The 19,429-nt window shown below is 30.0% G+C and overlaps 2 protein-coding genes across 2 annotated transcripts; both read right to left on the bottom strand.

Annotated features, from left to right (window-relative positions):
• Positions 1-3,194: 3,194 nt before the first annotated feature.
• On the bottom strand, positions 3,195-10,139 carry LOC148229850 (uncharacterized). The gene is made up of 8 exons (XM_088197949.1): positions 9,896-10,139; positions 8,340-8,459; positions 6,214-6,319; positions 5,966-6,137; positions 4,005-4,121; positions 3,785-3,930; positions 3,533-3,722; positions 3,195-3,460 (listed from the first exon to the last, which is right to left on the bottom strand). Exons 1-8 carry the CDS (start codon positions 10,045-10,047, stop codon positions 3,336-3,338), a joined length of 1,128 nt encoding a protein of 375 aa, XP_088054075.1. The 5' UTR covers positions 10,048-10,139; the 3' UTR covers positions 3,195-3,335.
• Positions 10,140-15,849: 5,710 nt separating this feature from the next.
• On the bottom strand, positions 15,850-19,001 carry LOC148229849 (uncharacterized). Its single transcript, XM_088197976.1, has 7 exons — positions 18,908-19,001; positions 17,002-17,107; positions 16,755-16,926; positions 16,577-16,693; positions 16,363-16,508; positions 16,115-16,304; positions 15,850-16,030 (listed from the first exon to the last, which is right to left on the bottom strand). Exons 1-7 carry the CDS (start codon positions 18,961-18,963, stop codon positions 15,906-15,908), a joined length of 912 nt encoding a protein of 303 aa, XP_088054102.1. The 5' UTR covers positions 18,964-19,001; the 3' UTR covers positions 15,850-15,905.
• Between the last annotated feature and the right edge of the window lie 428 nt (positions 19,002-19,429).

Genomic DNA, 19,429 nt, shown 5'->3' with positions numbered 1-19,429 from the left:
ACCTGTCCTATGACACAATAGTGGAAGCTGTTGCTGTTTTTTTAATCGATTTTTGCTAATAGATTTGGGTGGATAAACTGCTGCTGCAATGTTAAATGGAGCAAATGAGAAAACATTTGTCTGAAAATGTTCCGCTAGTACTAGTGACTTTAATTAACTAGAAACCATTATTTTTTTTTAGTGCTTTTAACGGAAGTTGACATTGTTTCTGACTCATTTATCCTGTTTGCTTTTGTTCTAATAAATGAGATGAGTGATATTTCCAAATCATTGTTAAAGGTTCATTAGCTAAGATGTTACTCTTCTTCCTTGTATCTTTCTTTGGATGATAATGTGAAAGAGTTTGTTACTTTCGGGATGATTTCGCAATAATTACGATATCCGTATTGAAGATTTTATCATAATATCAATTGGATCATTTCGGTTCTATAAACGTTCCACAACAACACATGTCTAATTTTAAGTAGTTTTCAAGAACAATGCCCAAGTAGTCTAATATTCAGTCGGTATACAAGGTCTTAGGCTGGAGCACGATGTGTCTGAGAGGCACTTTGTTGGTTAATATTTATAACATATATATTTTTATAAATATTTTATTGACACATTTAAGTACAAAAACTGATAAATAGGCGAAGTAAAAAATAAACCTGAATTAAAAAAGCTCTAGCACTGACAGTAAAACGAGTTATAGAGAAGCTGTCACAGCTATTCATCAAGGACTGGACACGTTAGTCGAACTTTTAAAAAATTGTCAGAGGACCCAGACGGTACGCGACAATTGGGCGACGGACAAATGGGCGATTCCGGTCAATTGGGCGACGGTCAATTGGGCGATGGTTATTTGGGCGACGGTCATATGGGCGACAGAAATTTAAAAAAACTTGCACGCTTTGCTTTATTTTGAATATAAATAAAATATACATTGAAACGGAAATGTATATTAAATGAAAAACAATTTTATTTTCAAATTATTAACTCATATTATAATTATATGCAATACCATGTAAATATTCTATGATATTTTTTATATTGTACCTCAAAACTTTTATAAAAATTCTTTGGTCTATTCTTTTCATAAAGATATCCATTCCAAAAATATTTTTCCTTGTCTTTTTGACTTAATATGTCTGAATTATCCATTTATAAAGAATATAAGCTGTGGTAACTCAAATTAGTCGCTCTCAACAATAATCTATAAAAAACAATTATCTATAAATAACACATATAATATAACCCACATGTGAATATAAAGCCACATACTTATTTTCTTGCTGTACTGAATTTTTTACCAAAAACACAATGACACTGTGACGAAGTGTTTTAAAACCACGACAAAAATAATTTTCAAAGACGCAACGAAACTTTTTTCGAATGTTTTCAGTCAAAATTCAAAAGTATACTGAGCGCTAGTTATGGGTTTTTATATTTATATATAACTACCCTATCTAATTTTAAATAGATAACTGTAAAATATGCGATTTTTGTGAAATCCCAAAGTTTATTCTCACATTAATTTCCAAGGCTCAAAACATAAAAAAAATCGCGGAAAGAGCAAAATCCACGATAAACATTTATCAGCGCTAGTTCTAGCTTATTATATTTATATATAACCACTCTATCCAGTTTAAAATAGATAACGGTAAAATATGCGATTTTTGGAAATTCCAAAAGATTGTTCTCACAGTAATTTATAAGTCTCAAAACATAAAAAAATCTCGTAAAGGGTAAAATCCACGATAAACACTTATCAGCGCTAGTTCTGTGTTATTATATTTTTATATACCTATCCTATCTAATTTAAAATAGATAACTGTAAAATATGCGATTTTTGGAAATTCCAAAAGCTTGTTCTCACAGTAGTTTCCAAGGCTCAAAACATAAAAAAAAATCGCGTAAGGGCCCACTAAGAACATTTATCAAGTAGGTATTTATAATAAAATTACCGACTTAAGCCGTGTGCTTTAAGTGTTTTATGATATCGGGTAACTCTCTTAAATTCTTGAATGAAAAAAATCAAACTGTTTAAGTGATATTTTATGATTAAATAAGCACAAATGATAAGTAAATATATACATACTATATCTTATGTAGGTATATTATATTTTGTTTAGACCGAATAATGTTTTCATCTTTTAATTATAAAAAATATATAAAAAATATTACTTATATTTTCGTATGTACGTATATGTATATATATATTTTAATATGTATTAAATTATGTAAATTATTTAATTAATTATAGGATCATGATTTGCTACACATTTATTTGTAATGCATTATTATTGTATCGCCCAAAAGACCGTCGCCCAAAAGGCCATCGCCCATTTGTCCGTCGCCCATTTTGAATCGCCCATTTGACCGTCGCCCAATCGCCGTCGCCCAATTGACCGTGTCCCGACCCAGATATGACGTTTGAACCTAGAAGCGATGCGATACAATTACTAAAAATATTTTAAATTTCAATCTTTTGCTAAATTTCTAGGATGTTATCTAAAAAAATTGAGTTAAAAGAGATTGTATAATCCTACTCTGAATTTCACAAAAGTAGCAACTGACCTTGAATCTCTGAAATTGTTCAAACTCCACGATGATTTATGCAAAAAATCTGTTGCTTTTAAAAAAAATTTTAAGGGGTCTTAGCAATTTAAATTGTCATGTAAATTAAAAAGAATATATTAAAAGAGCTCTAGTTCAACCCTTTATATAAATATAGATTTTAATGTGCACTATAGACTATATATTTTACTATAAAAAACTCGAGATGCATAGTGCAAATATATTAATAATTTTTTTGATTATGTTATGATATTTATAGGAAGATTTGCTTATAAATTGCTACAATATTTTATATCGAAATGAGCTAATATGTCAAAGCAAATGATAATCTCTATACTCGGATACGCTTCGTTTATTGCTTCAATAACTTATTGGCGATTTATTATCTCGATTGTTTGGAATTCAAGTGAAGCGAAATACTTATTGTTGTCTGAGAGAATTCAAAGAAAACATCTGAGATATCTCTACAAAAGATAGTATGGGTCGTATCCGTATTTGTATCCTAGAGTCTATTTGTCTACTCAATTAAGTACTTTTTAAAGTTACCAAGGGGTGGTGTCGATAATCCGTCAATGCTCGGCCACACAAAAATATAAACACTATCTAAGCAATGACGTAGTATAATGAAACTAAATATGTTTTATGCATAATTGTACTATATTTCAGAACAATCATAACATTACAAAAATACACATATACTTACTATACTATACAATAGTAATACAGTATTAATAATAGGTAATAAATTAGATAATTTTTATGTTCTTTTTATCAGTCGCTCATACGAAAAAGTTGATCAGTGAATCTTTGTAACTTTCAACGTCGACTCCATATACAATATCGATTGTCTTTGGTGACTTTAATAGGTTTGAGTAGTCTACAGTGATTCCTCCTCTTGTTGCACCTTAATAAAATAAAATTAAATCGTTAAAGTATTGTGTATAATACATAATTAGCAGCGAAAAACAAATATTACCTTGCGTTATCGCTTCAACGCCATAAGATTCCAATTTAGTAATCATAGATTCGTTGAGAGTGATAGCTGCGGTGACAAGATCATAGAACCTCCACATACCTTCGTCTGGATAGTTTTCAATGTGTTCGACTTTATTCATGAACAAAATTTCAGAAGCCTCCAAATCACCTAGAATTTCTTTTCTCCATTCCTGTGAAAATGTTATACATTTACTTTTTTTAATATTTCAAATTTATTATTACGAATTTTTACCATAGAAACCATCATTCTCATCACTGGTTCGATGGGCAGCAATAAAATGGAGTGATCGGTAAATTTGGAATCGTTTAGCACCGCATAGTTTGCCTCTGGGTCCATGTAAAAGTTAAATTCTACTCCTGGTACGACATTACCAGCTCCTAATAATATAAATTATTTAATTGCATTTATTATTATGTATTGAAAAGTATCAATAATAGTAAATTGTATCAACCTTCAGCACTTCCTCCTAATATGACGAGTTTTTTCAGTTTCATTAAGAACATTTTGTCCATTCTGATTGCCATTGCTATGTTAGTCAATGGACCAAGAGCTACTAAGGTTATTTCACCTAAAATAGAAAAAATAAAAGGTAAACATAAATTAAACATACTCTTCCTATATTAATTATTTTTTAAGTTTATTTTATTTATCATAATTCAGATTAAATTATAATTGTGTGAAAAAATATACATTATTAAAGTTTATATTGTCAATTAATATTTATCTCGAATGTTCAAATATCCCATTGTTTTTATAAAATTCAAGGTTGAAAAATATTTTGTTGATATTGAAGAAGTAAATGTTCATAATTAGATACATTTGTATGGTGTTCACACGTTATTTTTTCTAAATTATTTCCCATGAATTCAGCAATCCTAAAAAGTGCACAATAACGTAATAGCTAAGAATAGCCACATACGTATAATAAATAAAAATACGTTTTATTCGTTAATTATAGCAATTTATTTTGTATTGTATATTTCCTGTTTTTACGGGGATTTATAAAATCTATTTAATTATCTATGTATTGATAAAAGTTATTATTTTATGTTAAATAAACTATTTAAAGGTCGTGTAAAAAGGAAAGTCCCGTAATAATTCTAATTGTAGTGTAGTGTAGTTGTAGATTGTGTTTACTTTATCGTAACGCATTAGACTAAAGCTTGTCTTGTTGCAGGGGAAGATTTACAATAAATAAAATCTCATTAGTTCAAAACAGATGTAATTCAACGAAGCTCGAATGTTTAAATAAGATTTGTCAAGCTCTTGAAAATTAACGTCAATGTAAGTATCTTTTTATTTTTGAGAACAAAGAGAAGACAAACTTCTTCTGACGTTGGAGTACAATTAGGGCTTTTACCTAATATTCAAAATATGAGGCATGTGAAAGCAAATATGGTCAAAGATAATGGATTTTGACAGTATTTTGTATCGAAGAATAAGCCAGAGATGATTTGTTAGTTTTGTATTTCTTTAATAGATAACCCCTAGCAATCCTACTAACAAAATTTCTTTAAGATCTTAAAAAATATGGCTATAGCTTTGTCTGCCGATGGACCTATTTCTTATTTTTGTCTTTGGAAAAGTTAGTGGTCATCAATCGACGCAAAAATCTTTTTTATTTTGCTGTTTTTAGTTTAAAATCAGCATTTAAATTTATCAATTTCTATATTTTTCCTGACCTAGAGGTCAAGGTGTTAATTTTTATATGAGGCGAGATTAATTAATTAAAAAAAATATTATATTGTAACAATTTTGAGTAACGTACAAATTGCGTATATACTATAAATAGTCTGGATTGCAATTTTCGAAGATCTGTTTAAATTATGGATTTTGGTCGTAGCTAAACTAGGGTTGACGTGAAGAGGGAATCGGCTGCTTTCTCTGTTTCATGTCTCTGCCGATGGTAGTTGTAGCTCTACTTTAGAATTCATGCGATTTCGGATGAAAATAATTGATCTGACTAGATGAGATTTTCTTACTCGCCCATATTCAAAAGTTGGATTTGTTTATTTCCATTGTCTATCTTGCCAGAATATTAGCGTAAGCACAAGAGTTTGAACAATCTCGCACTGGTACTTGAATTTTACTTTCTGCGCTATCGACTTAATACATTAGCATTAGGATTTAAAAAGTCCCTAAAATGCCATTTTGGATGCTTTTACCCAATCTCTCGGATCTCTGATCGTCACGTACAAAATACATTTTTCAGCTGGTTGTAATGACGAAAAGCGTTTTGTTTATTGCGCTTTTAACGCGTTTCGTGCTAATTTTATAATTCATATTTAACAGAACGTTGATCACTATTATAAAAATAATAATTGAAGCTAAATTTAACGGTAAATATGTCATTTTTACAGACTCTTTGAAACACTCGTATACTAAAATTGAGATAGTGAATTATTTACTAACCAGGATTTTCGTCGACGAGCCTGATGAGTGCATTGACAGCATGTTCGGATTGTGCTAAGTCAGGTGAGGGCGGACTTGAAGTTGGTACGTCACCCATGCCATCTTTTCCAAAGTAATAGCTGTTATGCGGCGTTTTCAATAAAGATTCTCCGGCTCCAATATATACTGGTATCTGAAATAAATTGAAATTTAATAAAATTTCTAAGCTATATCTGCTTTATCTAATCAATGACTGGTAGAACACTTACGTCTAGTCGATCAACGGTCTGAAGCACCTTTAGAACATTGACAACTACGTTGTATACTTCTGTATTTCCGTTGACACAAGTAATACCTAAAATTTCTGGTCCGTCGCTTAAAGAAAATTATAAAGTTGCTAATTTATATATTATAGAAAATTGATGACAATAATGCTTAACTTTATATGAAAAATACTAAATAATAAAACATTGCTTCCACTACTCTGATACATATGAGGTGATACAAATATTGCTTGTAAAATAGCAAGATCAAGAACCCAAATAGTTTTTTTCTTTTCTGTGAAAGTACAAATTATGAAGTTACTATGTTTACAATATCAAAAGTAATAAAATAATACTTTTAATGAAGCAAATGTTTGATTTCAGTCTGATGTTGTTGATTGTGTTTACTTAGTCGTGACGCGTTGGACTAACGCTTGTCACGTTGCAATGGAAAATAAATAATTAAACAATCGATATTAGTAAATAGAAATTATTAGCGAGAATATTAAATGTTTAGATAATACTATATGCATATATTTTTTTTTTTTTTTTAAGTATTACCTGTTTCAAAAATTTTATAAAATATTTTTAAAGTTAATATTACTTATAAAAATATAAGACAATGTGATAGATATAGTTTGTATAAAAGTCATTGCCTTTGAAACTGTTAAAACACATTAAAATAAATGTGATAATACAATACGATTCTCGGAATTTAAGCATTGACGACAAAAACAATAAAACATTACCATTGAGAAATATTAGATGTAAATTTATATTAAAATTTCATCTACGTTTTTTAATTTTATTTTAATTGCCCGTTTATCTTTGGTTTCTTAATGTCTTTAATTGATGCTTTTGGTATTTGCTGATTCTTATATTAATTAGATCAGGCAGTATGAATAAAAATAAAGCTGAAACTTGGCCTCTTATCAGTATGTAAAGTTTAAATCAAGATATTCAAAATAGGCACTATATAATCTATATAATAAGTACCAAAAAAAATGTTAAAAGGAAATCTAAATTTTCGCTTCACCGAAGAAATACGCGACTTTAATGGGTTTTTGCATATTCAGACCAGTTGGGATCGAAGCGTTCATAATATGATTTTCCGCCTGGCGTCGTCGGTGTAATTAAACTTTTCACGCAAAAGTTGCCACAAAACGATTGTTATTCATGCACACACGAATAATATTAGAAATGCTCATATTTTAAATAAAAAAATATATAAGTCCATTACGCGTGGCGTCAAAGGTTCCGAACTAACAATGACAAAACTGAAAATGTCAAGGTAAGTTATTAAGTCATTAAGGCCGATCACTATTCACGCAATTATTTGTAATCGAATCGATAATCAAGATTTTAATTTTATTCTTATTATTTTGCATCTTCTTTATGCTATATTTATAAATTATGCAGGCATTTCTAAAGAAGCTGTAATGTTGAAATTAAATATATTAAAATTATTTTGTTGAACTTAATTCAAGTTTAATTAATTAGGATAAGAATAATTAAAGACAAACTATCATTGTCTATATAACTATTTTTAAAATGATTTATTGTGTAATTATTTTATGTATAATGACCATTATGACGCATTGGAGAAAACTGTCTTAATGGTCATATTTGTAATAAAAAAACGAAACTATTCATAATTGGGTTGAGCTCTATATAGTCACGAGGAAACTTATATTCAAGACCTTAAGAACAGGCTAACTGATATTTCTGTTAAAATGATATGAGTTAAACTATCTGATCTACTGATATGAGTTAAAGTATCTATTGATACCGCTTTAATGACCACTTGTATTACTCGAAAATAGCTAGAATATTTTTTTAAGAATTACTACGTTGTATTAAGCAAGATGGTATAAATTAAAATCATTGGCTAATTAGTCGAGTATTTAAACAGTTACTAGAAACTAACTTACTACACAAAAAAACTTTAAATCCCTATGGTTATATGTATGTAATTAAAATCTATAATACAGACAAAAATAATCCAAAGATTCCGATTAAAAACACGCATTACAGGTTTTCTAGTCAAATATAGATTGAATATGAGTACGTTTAATAGTTGCTAAAATAGCTGTAGCTTGAACATACGCAAATAATATAAGTTATTAGCATACGTTCTATTATGGAATTTTGCGATCTTTTCAGCTCTCAGGAAGTAAAACAGCGCGAAGGCGTCGTCTGTTCCTGCGTCAGTGTCGATCAGCAATTTGAGTTTGTTGTTTCCATAGTTGTCCCTGAAAAGACAAGTAATATTGAATTAAAAGGCATCATATAATATATATATATATATATATATATATATATATATATATATATATATATATATATATATATATATATATATATATATATATATATATATATATATATATATATATATATATATATATATATATATATATATATATATATATATATATATATATATATATATATATATATATATATATATATATATATATATATATATATATATATGTATATTTTGAAATCTCGGGATTCATCGCGATTTATGCTTACTTGTATTCTATATTTCGGCCGTGATTTTCCGGCCATGATCGCAAACAATTCGTGATCATGGCCGGAAAATCACGGCCGAAATATAGAATACAAGTAATATATATATATATATATATATATATATATATATATATATATATATATATATATATATATATATATTTTAAATCTCGGGATTCATCGCGATTTATGCTTACTTTTTGTATTCTATATTTCGGCCGTGATTTTCCGGCCATGATCACGAATTGCTTGCGACTGCCGCTCTTGTTCTTGACCTTGTCATATATACTCTTTCCGGTGGGGCATTATTAATTATATTAATTAATTGTCCATTTGTCTTGGATGAGTCATTTGTGCCTGTGTTAATGTTTTTGTCTAATGGTGTGGCAATTTGGCTGGTGACATTTTTTTGTGATTTTATTTTTCGTAATGACTCTAAAACCGGAAGCCAAGATTTCGATAATATGCTACTGTCATCTCTTTTGTTCATAGCGATTTTTTTTGTGGATCTCTATTTCGAGTGCTTCTCGTTTCGTACGAACAAAAGGGTTTTTTTATATTAGCTATAGTTGTTGTACTATAAAAAATTACATAGGACATGCACGTCTTCCATACATCCAAGGGGTAACAGAAAAGATCGGAAGAACCCTAACGAAGCACAAAATCAGAAATATTTTTCAGTCCAAAAAAAATAAAATCACAAAAAAATGTCACCGGCCAAATTGCCACACCATTAGACAAAAACATTAACACAGACACAAATGACTCATCCAAGACAAATGGACAATTAATTAATATAATTAATAATGCCCCACCGGAAAGAGACTATATGAAAAGGTCAAGAACAAGAGCGGTAGTCGCAAACAATTCGTGATCATGGCCGGAAAATCACGGCCGAAATATAGAATACAAGTAAGCATAAATCGCGATAAATCCCGAGATTTAAAAAATAATTATACTCGCGAAAATCTAAAAATCCATATGTATATATATATATATATATATATATATATATATATATATATATATATATATATATATATATATATATATATATATATATATATATATATATATATATATATATATATATATATATATAAAAAATAGTTAAAAAATAAAGAAACATAGTGAATGACCGAAAACTTACGCCGTTTGTGTGAGGACTATGGTGATGGTGCTCAGCACCAACACGACGACCGATAGCGCGAACCAGCATTGTCTGGATGTCATCCTCTTTGTGCGGAGATAGAACCGACTAACGACGTCTTTAGGTAGCTGTGTCGTTTGATTTGGATTCATTGAAGGCTCGCGTGCTTATTTATGTTCGTCGATCATCTGTTCAGTCGAGATCGTTCGCGATGATAGGTTATCTCTGCGAACGACACGACACTGGAGGGTCTCATCGTTTTGCGGAAAAAAATCAGACTCCCGCGTGTGTAGGCGAGAGACGTTCAACTCGCGACACGCAATTGAGTATAAATTTTATTCTGGGGTATTTTCAAACAAGGTGGTAACATGCACTTGCAGTGCTACTAATGTTAGAGGAAATTAAATTGCATCCTTTAAAGGCTGACCAAACATTCGGTTTATTGTTTCGGCCAAAACACCTTCTACGATTTTTGATCAATTTTAGAATTGCCAACAACAGTTTCTAATAATCATAGACACATCCATATTATCCTTTATATAATTGTTAAGCCGCTTCCGCTTCCGGACGCGCGCGCTTTAAAATGTAACATTCTATGCTCAATGTTCTACTGTGTAAATTGTATGGCTTTGTATGAAAGGTGTATATAATAATACACGTAAACAAAAGAAATATATTTAATTATAATATAATAAAAATAAAAATTGCGTTTATTCGATTGATTTCCAGCTCCTGGTAATGAATTCTGGTGTTTCGGCCAATGAAAAATAAGCATTCAAATATAAAACAAGATGGCCGACAGTAACGTGACAACGGTTATCAATAATTTTGCTATGCGACAATAATTTTCATTAATTTGTCATGTGAGTTGTTCGATTTGACTGAATATGAATATTCGGATTGTAAATTAACTTTGTATGTTATAACTATTAAATAAGGATTAGAAGTATACATTAATTAAATTAAATAAACAATCATAAAACAATATTCGTAATAAGTTCCGAGACCAAAAAGTGAGTTTTTCCTTTAACAATACATAAAAATTATCATTGTTCTAAGGCGTTGCTTTTAACGTCGGACAGTTCAATTTCAAGCAGATCTTGTCTTCGAAGAATATTTTATTATACTTTCTTTTGATGCCTTATATCTTCAAGGCATATTTGCAGAAAAGTTTGTAGACTTAGTATACATTCATCGATTAAAAACTCACACAAAAATCCGAGATAAAGCTGCTAATATAACTACCAAATGCCACAAACATTAATGATACAAGATGCACTGCTCATTAAAAAAATTAGAGTGAATTTACTTGTGATGGCAACTGCTTTTGTACAGTATACTTTTATCAGTGCGGTTTTGACGGCTCTGTTTTGTCGTGCTCACATTTGTTAGTGATTTACGAATTTAAGATATGAAAAACGCGGTGGAAATTTTCGTACCTCATGCTATATCGTAGGTTTTTATAAAATAACGTTAAACATAAGTAAAACGTCATAAAAGATTTAGCGAATAATTAAAAAAAAATATGAAGCAACCTTTCACTAGTAATGCTTTTAAAATTATATCATTAAGATGTAGTAAAGTTTTCTTTTAAAAACATTAAATTTATCGGTTGTTCAAAAAATATAAATTAAATATGTTAATATGCGTGGATTATATTGCCAGATGAAAGTGGCAAAAAAATCGGATAAAAATTGTACATCATAAGGGTTCATCGTATTTTTTTTTATAAAAATATTTCTCATCGTTCTCATAAACTATTTTGGATAAAAATAGTGTATAACAAAATATTTAGAAAATATATTATTCTGTTACATCAGCAGCAATTTTACGTTCTATAAATTATTCTGCATCAACATCAACTACCGCTCCTCAAATTATCCAAGAAGCTCAAGATTGTTGAACTATTGTGATAGTTTTACAATCAGATTTGCAGATGTATTACCAATAATATTTTGCACATCGGTACCAGTATCTGTAATATGGATGTCAATTATTAGCTATATTGGACGCGTAGTTTGCGTTTAACAGCCAAGTATGATGACGCATTTTTAAAAGTGATGGAACTAAGAATTTAAATTAGATCGCTCTTATTTTCATTAATTAGACCACCCTCAAATGCAATTGAAAAAACTTATTATTGTATTATTTTATATGTGATGTTTCTTTCTTCAAATAAATATTCTTCCCCCCTGAAATTCGCTAATGATCACCATAGCTTTACGCATTGGTCACACGGCTAAATTTCAATTGGTGGATGTGACTGGAACTAAATGAAAAATATGTCGCTCTCGTATTGATGAAGAATTCGCGTTTTGTTCATTGTTTTCAACGTTGAAAAAAAATGAGACCCATTTTTGCGATAGACGCCAGTTTGGAGACTTGAAAACACCTACTATTTGTATTAACTTAATTACACAACTTTACTCAAGCATAAACACGTTTCAAAGTATTAACAAATTACAACCATTTTATCCACGATTTTTATTAACTAATAAGTAGGTGAAGGTAATAAAAAAATGTTCAAAAACAAATATGAATTACAACTGAAGATGCTGCACGAACAACGATATGTTTAACGAATTTGAGGAATGAACATTTATAAATATTTATAATTGGGATCTTGTGTTACTTTTTATTGTAATATTTTACTACCGAAACACGTCGTTATGAACATTAAACAATGTCGTGCGATTGTCTTCAGTTTATATCAAATTTCTTATACTGATGTTTAAGTTACTTGTTTCTTGAACTTGTTTCATAAAAAGTTATCTATTGTATACCACAATTTATATAATTATTTTAGCGCAATTAACTGAAATGACTTATGATTTTTGTTATCTCTAAGCTAGTTGTTTAATTATAAGAATAATATGTAATATTTTTTTTCAAAAGCCAAATAAATAAATTTAGTTTAATTACGTATGCTAGAGGTTAAATTAATGTTGTAATTACATAATAAACAGATTATGCAGAATTAAAGTTCATTGAAGATTGAAGCAGGACATTGTCGCTAAAAATAATCTTGTTTACGGAAAAATAATATGATGAAATATCCGCATTTTTGTATTGATAAGTTATTGTTATAATTTTTATCAGAATCTTGAATAGTGTAGTTAATCGTACAATTTTGTTGCGCAATAAAAAATAGTTAAAACTTATGTTATAGAGTATGAAATTCGTCAAACATCGTATAAACTAACGATTCGCTACAATATTTATTAGTAACACTTGGTAGTATTAAAATTTAATAGTGTTACTTTTTCGACGAATTTAATATCTGAGATCTAGGAGACAAAATTAATATTCTTGCGTTCGGGCGACAAGACCCTAGATATTATGATATTATGGCTTTCAATGCCAATCCATAAATATTCTGAATGGCGAATCAAAATTGATGCTGTTGAAAGTATTTCATACGCCTCCTATTGTTAGATTTAGAAAAAAATCTGTAATTGAACAACAGGAGAACATTTATTTGCATAGTCAACGATAAAACTATTCGTGAAGACTTTTGTCCCCGAAGATCTTCCTACATCGTCTTTACCCAGTAGTATGTACCCGTAATATTGGATGATGACGCACGTATAACTTTTCTGTAACGTTCTGGTAATACATACAATTACGCGTATATCGTGATTTGTTTATCACAGAGCTGTGTCAAATGCATAAAGTAATAAAGTGCCCGGATTACTAGGCATTTATAATTTTATTAATTTATTATTTTTGTGTGTGTTATGTTTATAGATGTATGTTTTATTTTAAGTAATTTATGTTTAATTTTTATAGATAAGTTTTTTATTATTTATTTTTTTATATTAATATTTGTGTGTAAAAATAAATTGTGTTTTATTGCGTACGTTTGAGAAGCCGCGCGTGCTTGTCATCACCGGGTATGAATGAACAATGACAAAAAGGCATAGCACGGTCTCATTCTACGCTGGATTAAAAATATTTCGGTCTTAAAAAACCTTTTGAGAATTAGGAAACAACATACGTCCAGATCTTAATCATTTGGTCAATGGCGTGATTTGTAGTGTAAACTGGTTGTGTTGTATTGTCTAATAAATATCTAGATGAACTATTTTAACGCACCAGAGTTTACAAATTCAGTAAGTAAATTCTATTGCTGAGATGTGCAACATATTTCTTTGTATTTGACACCGATTATCCGGCTTTGTTGAGTTCCAGTGCCACTTAGTTTGTATAACACCGACGTAATTTTTATTTAATAAAAATATTAATAACCAATGACAAACCTTGTCGAAGGCTTTCTATTAATCTGTATATATGACGTATGCTTGAATTCCCGCATCGTGAGTTTTTGTCTCCGTTTTAGTGAAAGATAGAAGGTTAGTAACAGTAGATCGCGCAGGACGAAACCCATGCTGTTGGTCCAACAAAACTTGCCAAAAGAGATTAAAGACATATCTATAGATAATTCTTTCAAACAATTTGTATATATACGGATAGGGGTGACTTTTGCTCATTTCCATAGATCAGGAAATGCTGAAGTATTGAGAAATACGTTTTAGAGGAGCAGCGAGACTGAATTCACAACCCTTCAAAATTAAATCAGGAATCAAATCAGGCCCAGAAGTACGCCCTGTCATCAATTTATTAAAGCCGCGCCGAAGACCGAGAACAAGAAGAAGGAACCGACTGAGCAGAAGGCAAAAAATATTCCTCGAAAACAACGAAAATATTGCGCAAAACCATCAGCAATATTTTGTGAACCGTCCAATATTTTATCATTGAAGTTCTTGACCTTCGACGTCGACTGAGTAGCGCATTTAGTGTTAATGAGTTATTAAAACGCTTTGGGATCATTCATTATTTGTTTTTTGGCAACTATTGTAATAATTGTGACTCATAACGAAGCTCCTCGAGAGACAGATGTCCCGATCTCTTCCATAACTTTTTAGCAATGAAATGATCTCAGGAGAAAACCATCTAGGATATGTCACGTCAAGCACTCGAGGGCGCTTTCGAGTAAAGTGCTGATCGAACGCACAGTAGAGCACCTCATAGAAGGCCGTAAGGGAACGCACTCGCCCACTCAATTCCAATCCCCATTACCCAAAAGTAAATTGTTCAATAAATTAAAATATACATAATTTCCAAACGATCTTCCGCATACATTCCGATCGCTCACATTCGTGATTACGCTATTTTTATTTACGTTTAATTTTATCATTAGCGCCGGGTGATAATTATCTTCCGGCACAAATGAGAATTCGCTCTTAATTACTAAGCAATTATTTACATTTGAATAAATTAAATCTGATTTGTCACCAAAATTATTATCGGCACAATTTATTTGCTTTATATTAAAAATATTACTTATTAAACTTATGTCAATTTTGGCGCCAACGTTCGTAGATAAATTAAAATTGCCCAAGATGATAGATTTTTCAGCACATAAACATATTCAGAATTCGCCTGAATCTTACGAAAAAACGCGACAGGTACGTATTTTAGTTGATTCGGCGGAAAGTACAGCACACATACAACGATTGAAGCTCGTTTCGACTCGAAGAGGATCCAGAGATGTTCTCTGTCAGCATCAAGATGATCACGCCTGCGCGCATCACATACTTAGACTATGCTAATATTAAAGATGTTGAGTGTGGGTAGGCAACGAAATCTCCTCCAGCTCAACCAAGCGTATATAAGTATATATCAATCACTTTTATTCAGTTTTATCTTCCACGAGTTATTACCAACTTGTTACATAAAAAAGTTCATCCGAACTCTCACCACAATCTTAGAAAACCATGAAAGCATATTAGGAAACGACTGAATTATGAGAGTAGAATATAACGTTTATTAAAAAAATATTAAATAAAAAATACAGGAAAATACAAAGATATTTGATATACATACATATATAGCAACATGAAAATGAATATCAGGCAACGAAGTTTATTTTTTTAATAAAAATTATATATATATAATTTTTTTTATACCAATATAAGAACCCAAACTTTTGTATTTTGATCTTCAACAATTACTTGAAGTAGTGTAATAGAGTTTCTTTGTAGCAATCGCTGTCGATACCCATTATAATATTAACCTTATTTTCGGATTTTCGTATATCTTTATAATCAACGACCATTCCGCCTCTCAAAACACCTTTAATGTTAGATAACGAACAGATTAATATATTTTTTTATAAGTACCTAATAAATATATATATATAATTTATATAGTTAGTACCTTGCGTAACCGCCTCAACAGCATATGTCTCAGTTTTAGTAACCATATTATTGTTCACAATTATAGCAGCCGTAACCAAGTCACAAAACAACCAATATTTAGGGTCTTGATACTTTTGGTTTTTTTCCACTTCATTCATGAAAGCAATTTCCTTAGATTTTAAACTACCCAAAACGTTCTTTCTCCATTTCTGTAAAAATGCATATTATAAATATCTCTAAAATATGTTTACCTCAGAAATTATCTACCAAAGTAACGTCCAAATTCATTGCAGGCTCTAGGGGCAATAATAGAATAGCCCCTTCGTTGTATTCGCAATCGTTAAGCACCACGTAATTTGCCTCTGGGTCAAGATAAAAATTGAATTCCAGACCCGGCAAAAAGTTTCCCTTTCCTATTTGTAATGAAATGATTGATTTTTATAGATAAACTATTTTTATGAATAACATATTTTCGAATTACCTTCGATAGTTCCGCCTAATATGATGATTTTCTTCACTTTCTTCATAAATGTCTTATCCATTCTGACTGCCATCGCAATGTTCGTCAACGGACCAAGAGCTACTATTGTGATTTCACCTAATAGGATAAAAAACAATATCTATAATAGCTCAAAAATTAAAGTAATATAAACGCTTACCTGGATTTTCGTTGACTAATCTTACAAGAGCGTTGACAGCGTGCTCAGTCTTTAACAACTCCATTGGAGGGTGTTTGATATTTTTTGAGTCTCCCATGCCATCTTCGCCAAAGTAGTATTCATGCACTGGTGTTTTGAGCATTGCATCTTCAGCGCCTTGGAAAACAGGTATCTAAAAATAATTTAGGATAATTTGCTAATAATAACAAGCAATTGTACTGTACTTTTCAGTGATAGGTATACATACATCTAATCTATCAACGTGATCAAGTACTTTCATCACGTTAACAGTCACCTTATGAACTTCGGTGTTTCCATTGACACAAGTAATACCAATGATTTTAGGTGCATCACTGTAAAACATAAATTTACATAAAAATATGGTAATTTAGATATCGATGTCGGATTTCTATTGTTAGAAAAGTATATCCAGCTAGAAAGAAAAGGCAAATAGCAAGCAGTCCTATTGACAGAAACGCCTTTATCACTTTACACATTGCTTGAATAAAGCAGTAAAATATCACAATTTAGAATCAATAACCACTCTTTATAACAAAATCAGAAAAAAAGACCAGAATAAAAAATTGTATCGGTGGATTGAGAACTAAACAATAAGCAATCGCACAAGTTTGAGATGTTCTGAAATGATTGTAATAGCAAAACCTTAGAAATTATGGAAAGAAACTTAAGCAATTACTTATTATTTTTAACTAACACGAAGCAGTAAGATACCTGAAGAGAGATATATTTTGAGATCATTATTGATATTTGGATGTGATTTAAGTAATCCAAAGTCTGTGGATATGAAATGAAGTTGTATTTATATTGTTTTGTAAGCTCGTACATATTTTATTTTAAGATCTGCAGCCGATTTTCGTTAATTAGCAACGCTCGTGGATTCTAAAGACGAGCCAGAGAGAAAGCAAAAACCGTCACAGACAGTTCTCAATTGTGTCATAACGTTGATCTATTTCAGACAATAGATCAGAAAAACACTGTAAATAATTATTCATGCGGCATGGCACTTTCTTCATCCGCTGCTGCATCCATCTATATATTTTATCTTGTCATTTTCTCAACTCTCCTCTATGTTCATTAAGAAACTCAATCTCTATATTCACGGTTTCATCAAAAAACTTGGCTTCTAAGAAATTTCGTAGTCAAAATATTGATTTTGTTGCAGTGTATAATATCACACATGCTTTAATATTGCCAAATCTGATATTAAATTATGATTGCTTCTAATCGTTTCTATTTATTGGATAAACGTAAACAGAACGACTTTATTGAACTGGCCTTTGATTACCTTTTATCATATCAAACTTTTAAGTGGCAATTTTAAAGACAACAAAAATATATATAATCTCTACAAAGTATCAACAAATCTGGCATGTTAGCTAAGTTTATAAGAAGGTAGATAATTTATTTCTAAAATTCCTGTTCTTATTATAAAAACTAAAATTTTATTTCTCGTCTAGTATGGATGTTAATGAATTTTTTTAAGCATACATGTGAAAAATTGTCCTATTTACTATGTTTCGAATCTGATTTATGATAACTTATATTCAAGTTGATTTATTTTATGTCCCAGTTTTTATGGTTATTATTTCGATAAATTGATTTGTAAATCTAAATATACCTACATAAATTCATTTTATAGTACATAAAGTATATTTTATGTAACGAATTGTATTACTCCATTTTTAAATCTAGATAATTCAACTATGTATATATTATTGAATATTCTTAATTCAAAGGTTTTATCAAGCTGATACTGGTTAACAAATTATCGAAAAAATTAGAGCATATCTTAAGTTAAGTGCCATACTTATTTTTATACAACCTGTCTAGTTAAAAATAAATATATTACTGCAATTATTATAATTTTATCATTAAAAATTTCCAATAATAAATTATTTGATGTACCTTTAATGTTGATTAAATTAAATTAAATATTTAATTTCGGTTTAGAAATTAGATAAAGAGTTTCATTAACAATTTAATGTTTTGCTATGTTTTATAAAAATATTTTAATAAATATTTTATTTATATTATTGCGATACTTTTAAATCTTATCATGATTCTAATACTTTCATAAAAATATTTTTATCGCTGTATTTTATATGACTTGAATTATCTTTATATTCTCATACCCAGTGTTATCCAGTTTTGCCATTTTCTCAGCCCTGAGTAGTAAAAAAATCGCCATTGCGTCATCTGTTCCAGCGTCGGTATCAACAATCAATTTCATCTTATGATCTCTGAAAAAATACAAGAACATTTAGTATGTACCATAAAAAGACAATACAGACAAAAAATGGGAGAACCTATTATGGGGTCGCAAAATTCAAAAATATATTTGACTAAAAATATAAGGCTTTTATTCAACAAGATTAAAATGCCAGTGAATTAACGATAATTAAATTATATTATAAACCTATGTATATTCATTTCTGCAATGGCAGCATGGGTGTCAAGCGACACGACGCAGACCGCGTACTCTCTCAGTCTCTTAGCGACTGCCGCACAATCGACATGTGATTATGATGACGTGTGACGTTTCCATATAATGACGTATGGCTTGTGATTATCAATACAGATTCAAACATATGTTCTTTGCAAGTGCATACCTCACATTAAACTGCTAACATTAGCCCTTAAATGCATGATTTTTC

Source organism: Plectrocnemia conspersa, unplaced genomic scaffold (genome assembly GCF_051122295.1).
Source record: "Plectrocnemia conspersa isolate PC_06_02 unplaced genomic scaffold, ASM5112229v1 ptg000011l, whole genome shotgun sequence".
NCBI classification, from domain to species: Eukaryota; Metazoa; Arthropoda; class Insecta; order Trichoptera; family Polycentropodidae; genus Plectrocnemia; species Plectrocnemia conspersa.
The sequence above is the reverse complement of the archived record's forward strand: the minus strand, read 5'-3'. Positions and strand labels throughout refer to the sequence as shown.

Bases quoted from the DNA above. Each gene is read 5' to 3' on its own strand.
- LOC148229850 (XM_088197949.1), bottom strand. From the start codon at position 10,047: ATGAATCCAAATCAAACGACACAGCTACCTAAAGACGTCGTTAGTCGG. The intron at 6,138-6,213 runs GTAAGTGTTCTA...AATTTATTTCAG, and splicing joins AGACCGTTGATCGACTAGAC to ATACCAGTATATATTGGAGC. The intron at 3,723-3,784 runs GTAAAAATTCGT...ACATTTTCACAG, and splicing joins TGAGAATGATGGTTTCTATG to GAATGGAGAAAAGAAATTCT.
- LOC148229849 (XM_088197976.1), bottom strand. From the start codon at position 18,963: ATGGCGATTTTTTTACTACTCAGGGCTGAGAAAATGGCAAAACTGGAT. The intron at 16,509-16,576 runs GTAATTCGAAAA...CATTACAAATAG, and splicing joins ATTAGGCGGAACTATCGAAG to GAAAGGGAAACTTTTTGCCG. The intron at 16,305-16,362 runs GTAGATAATTTC...GCATTTTTACAG, and splicing joins TGAATTTGGACGTTACTTTG to AAATGGAGAAAGAACGTTTT.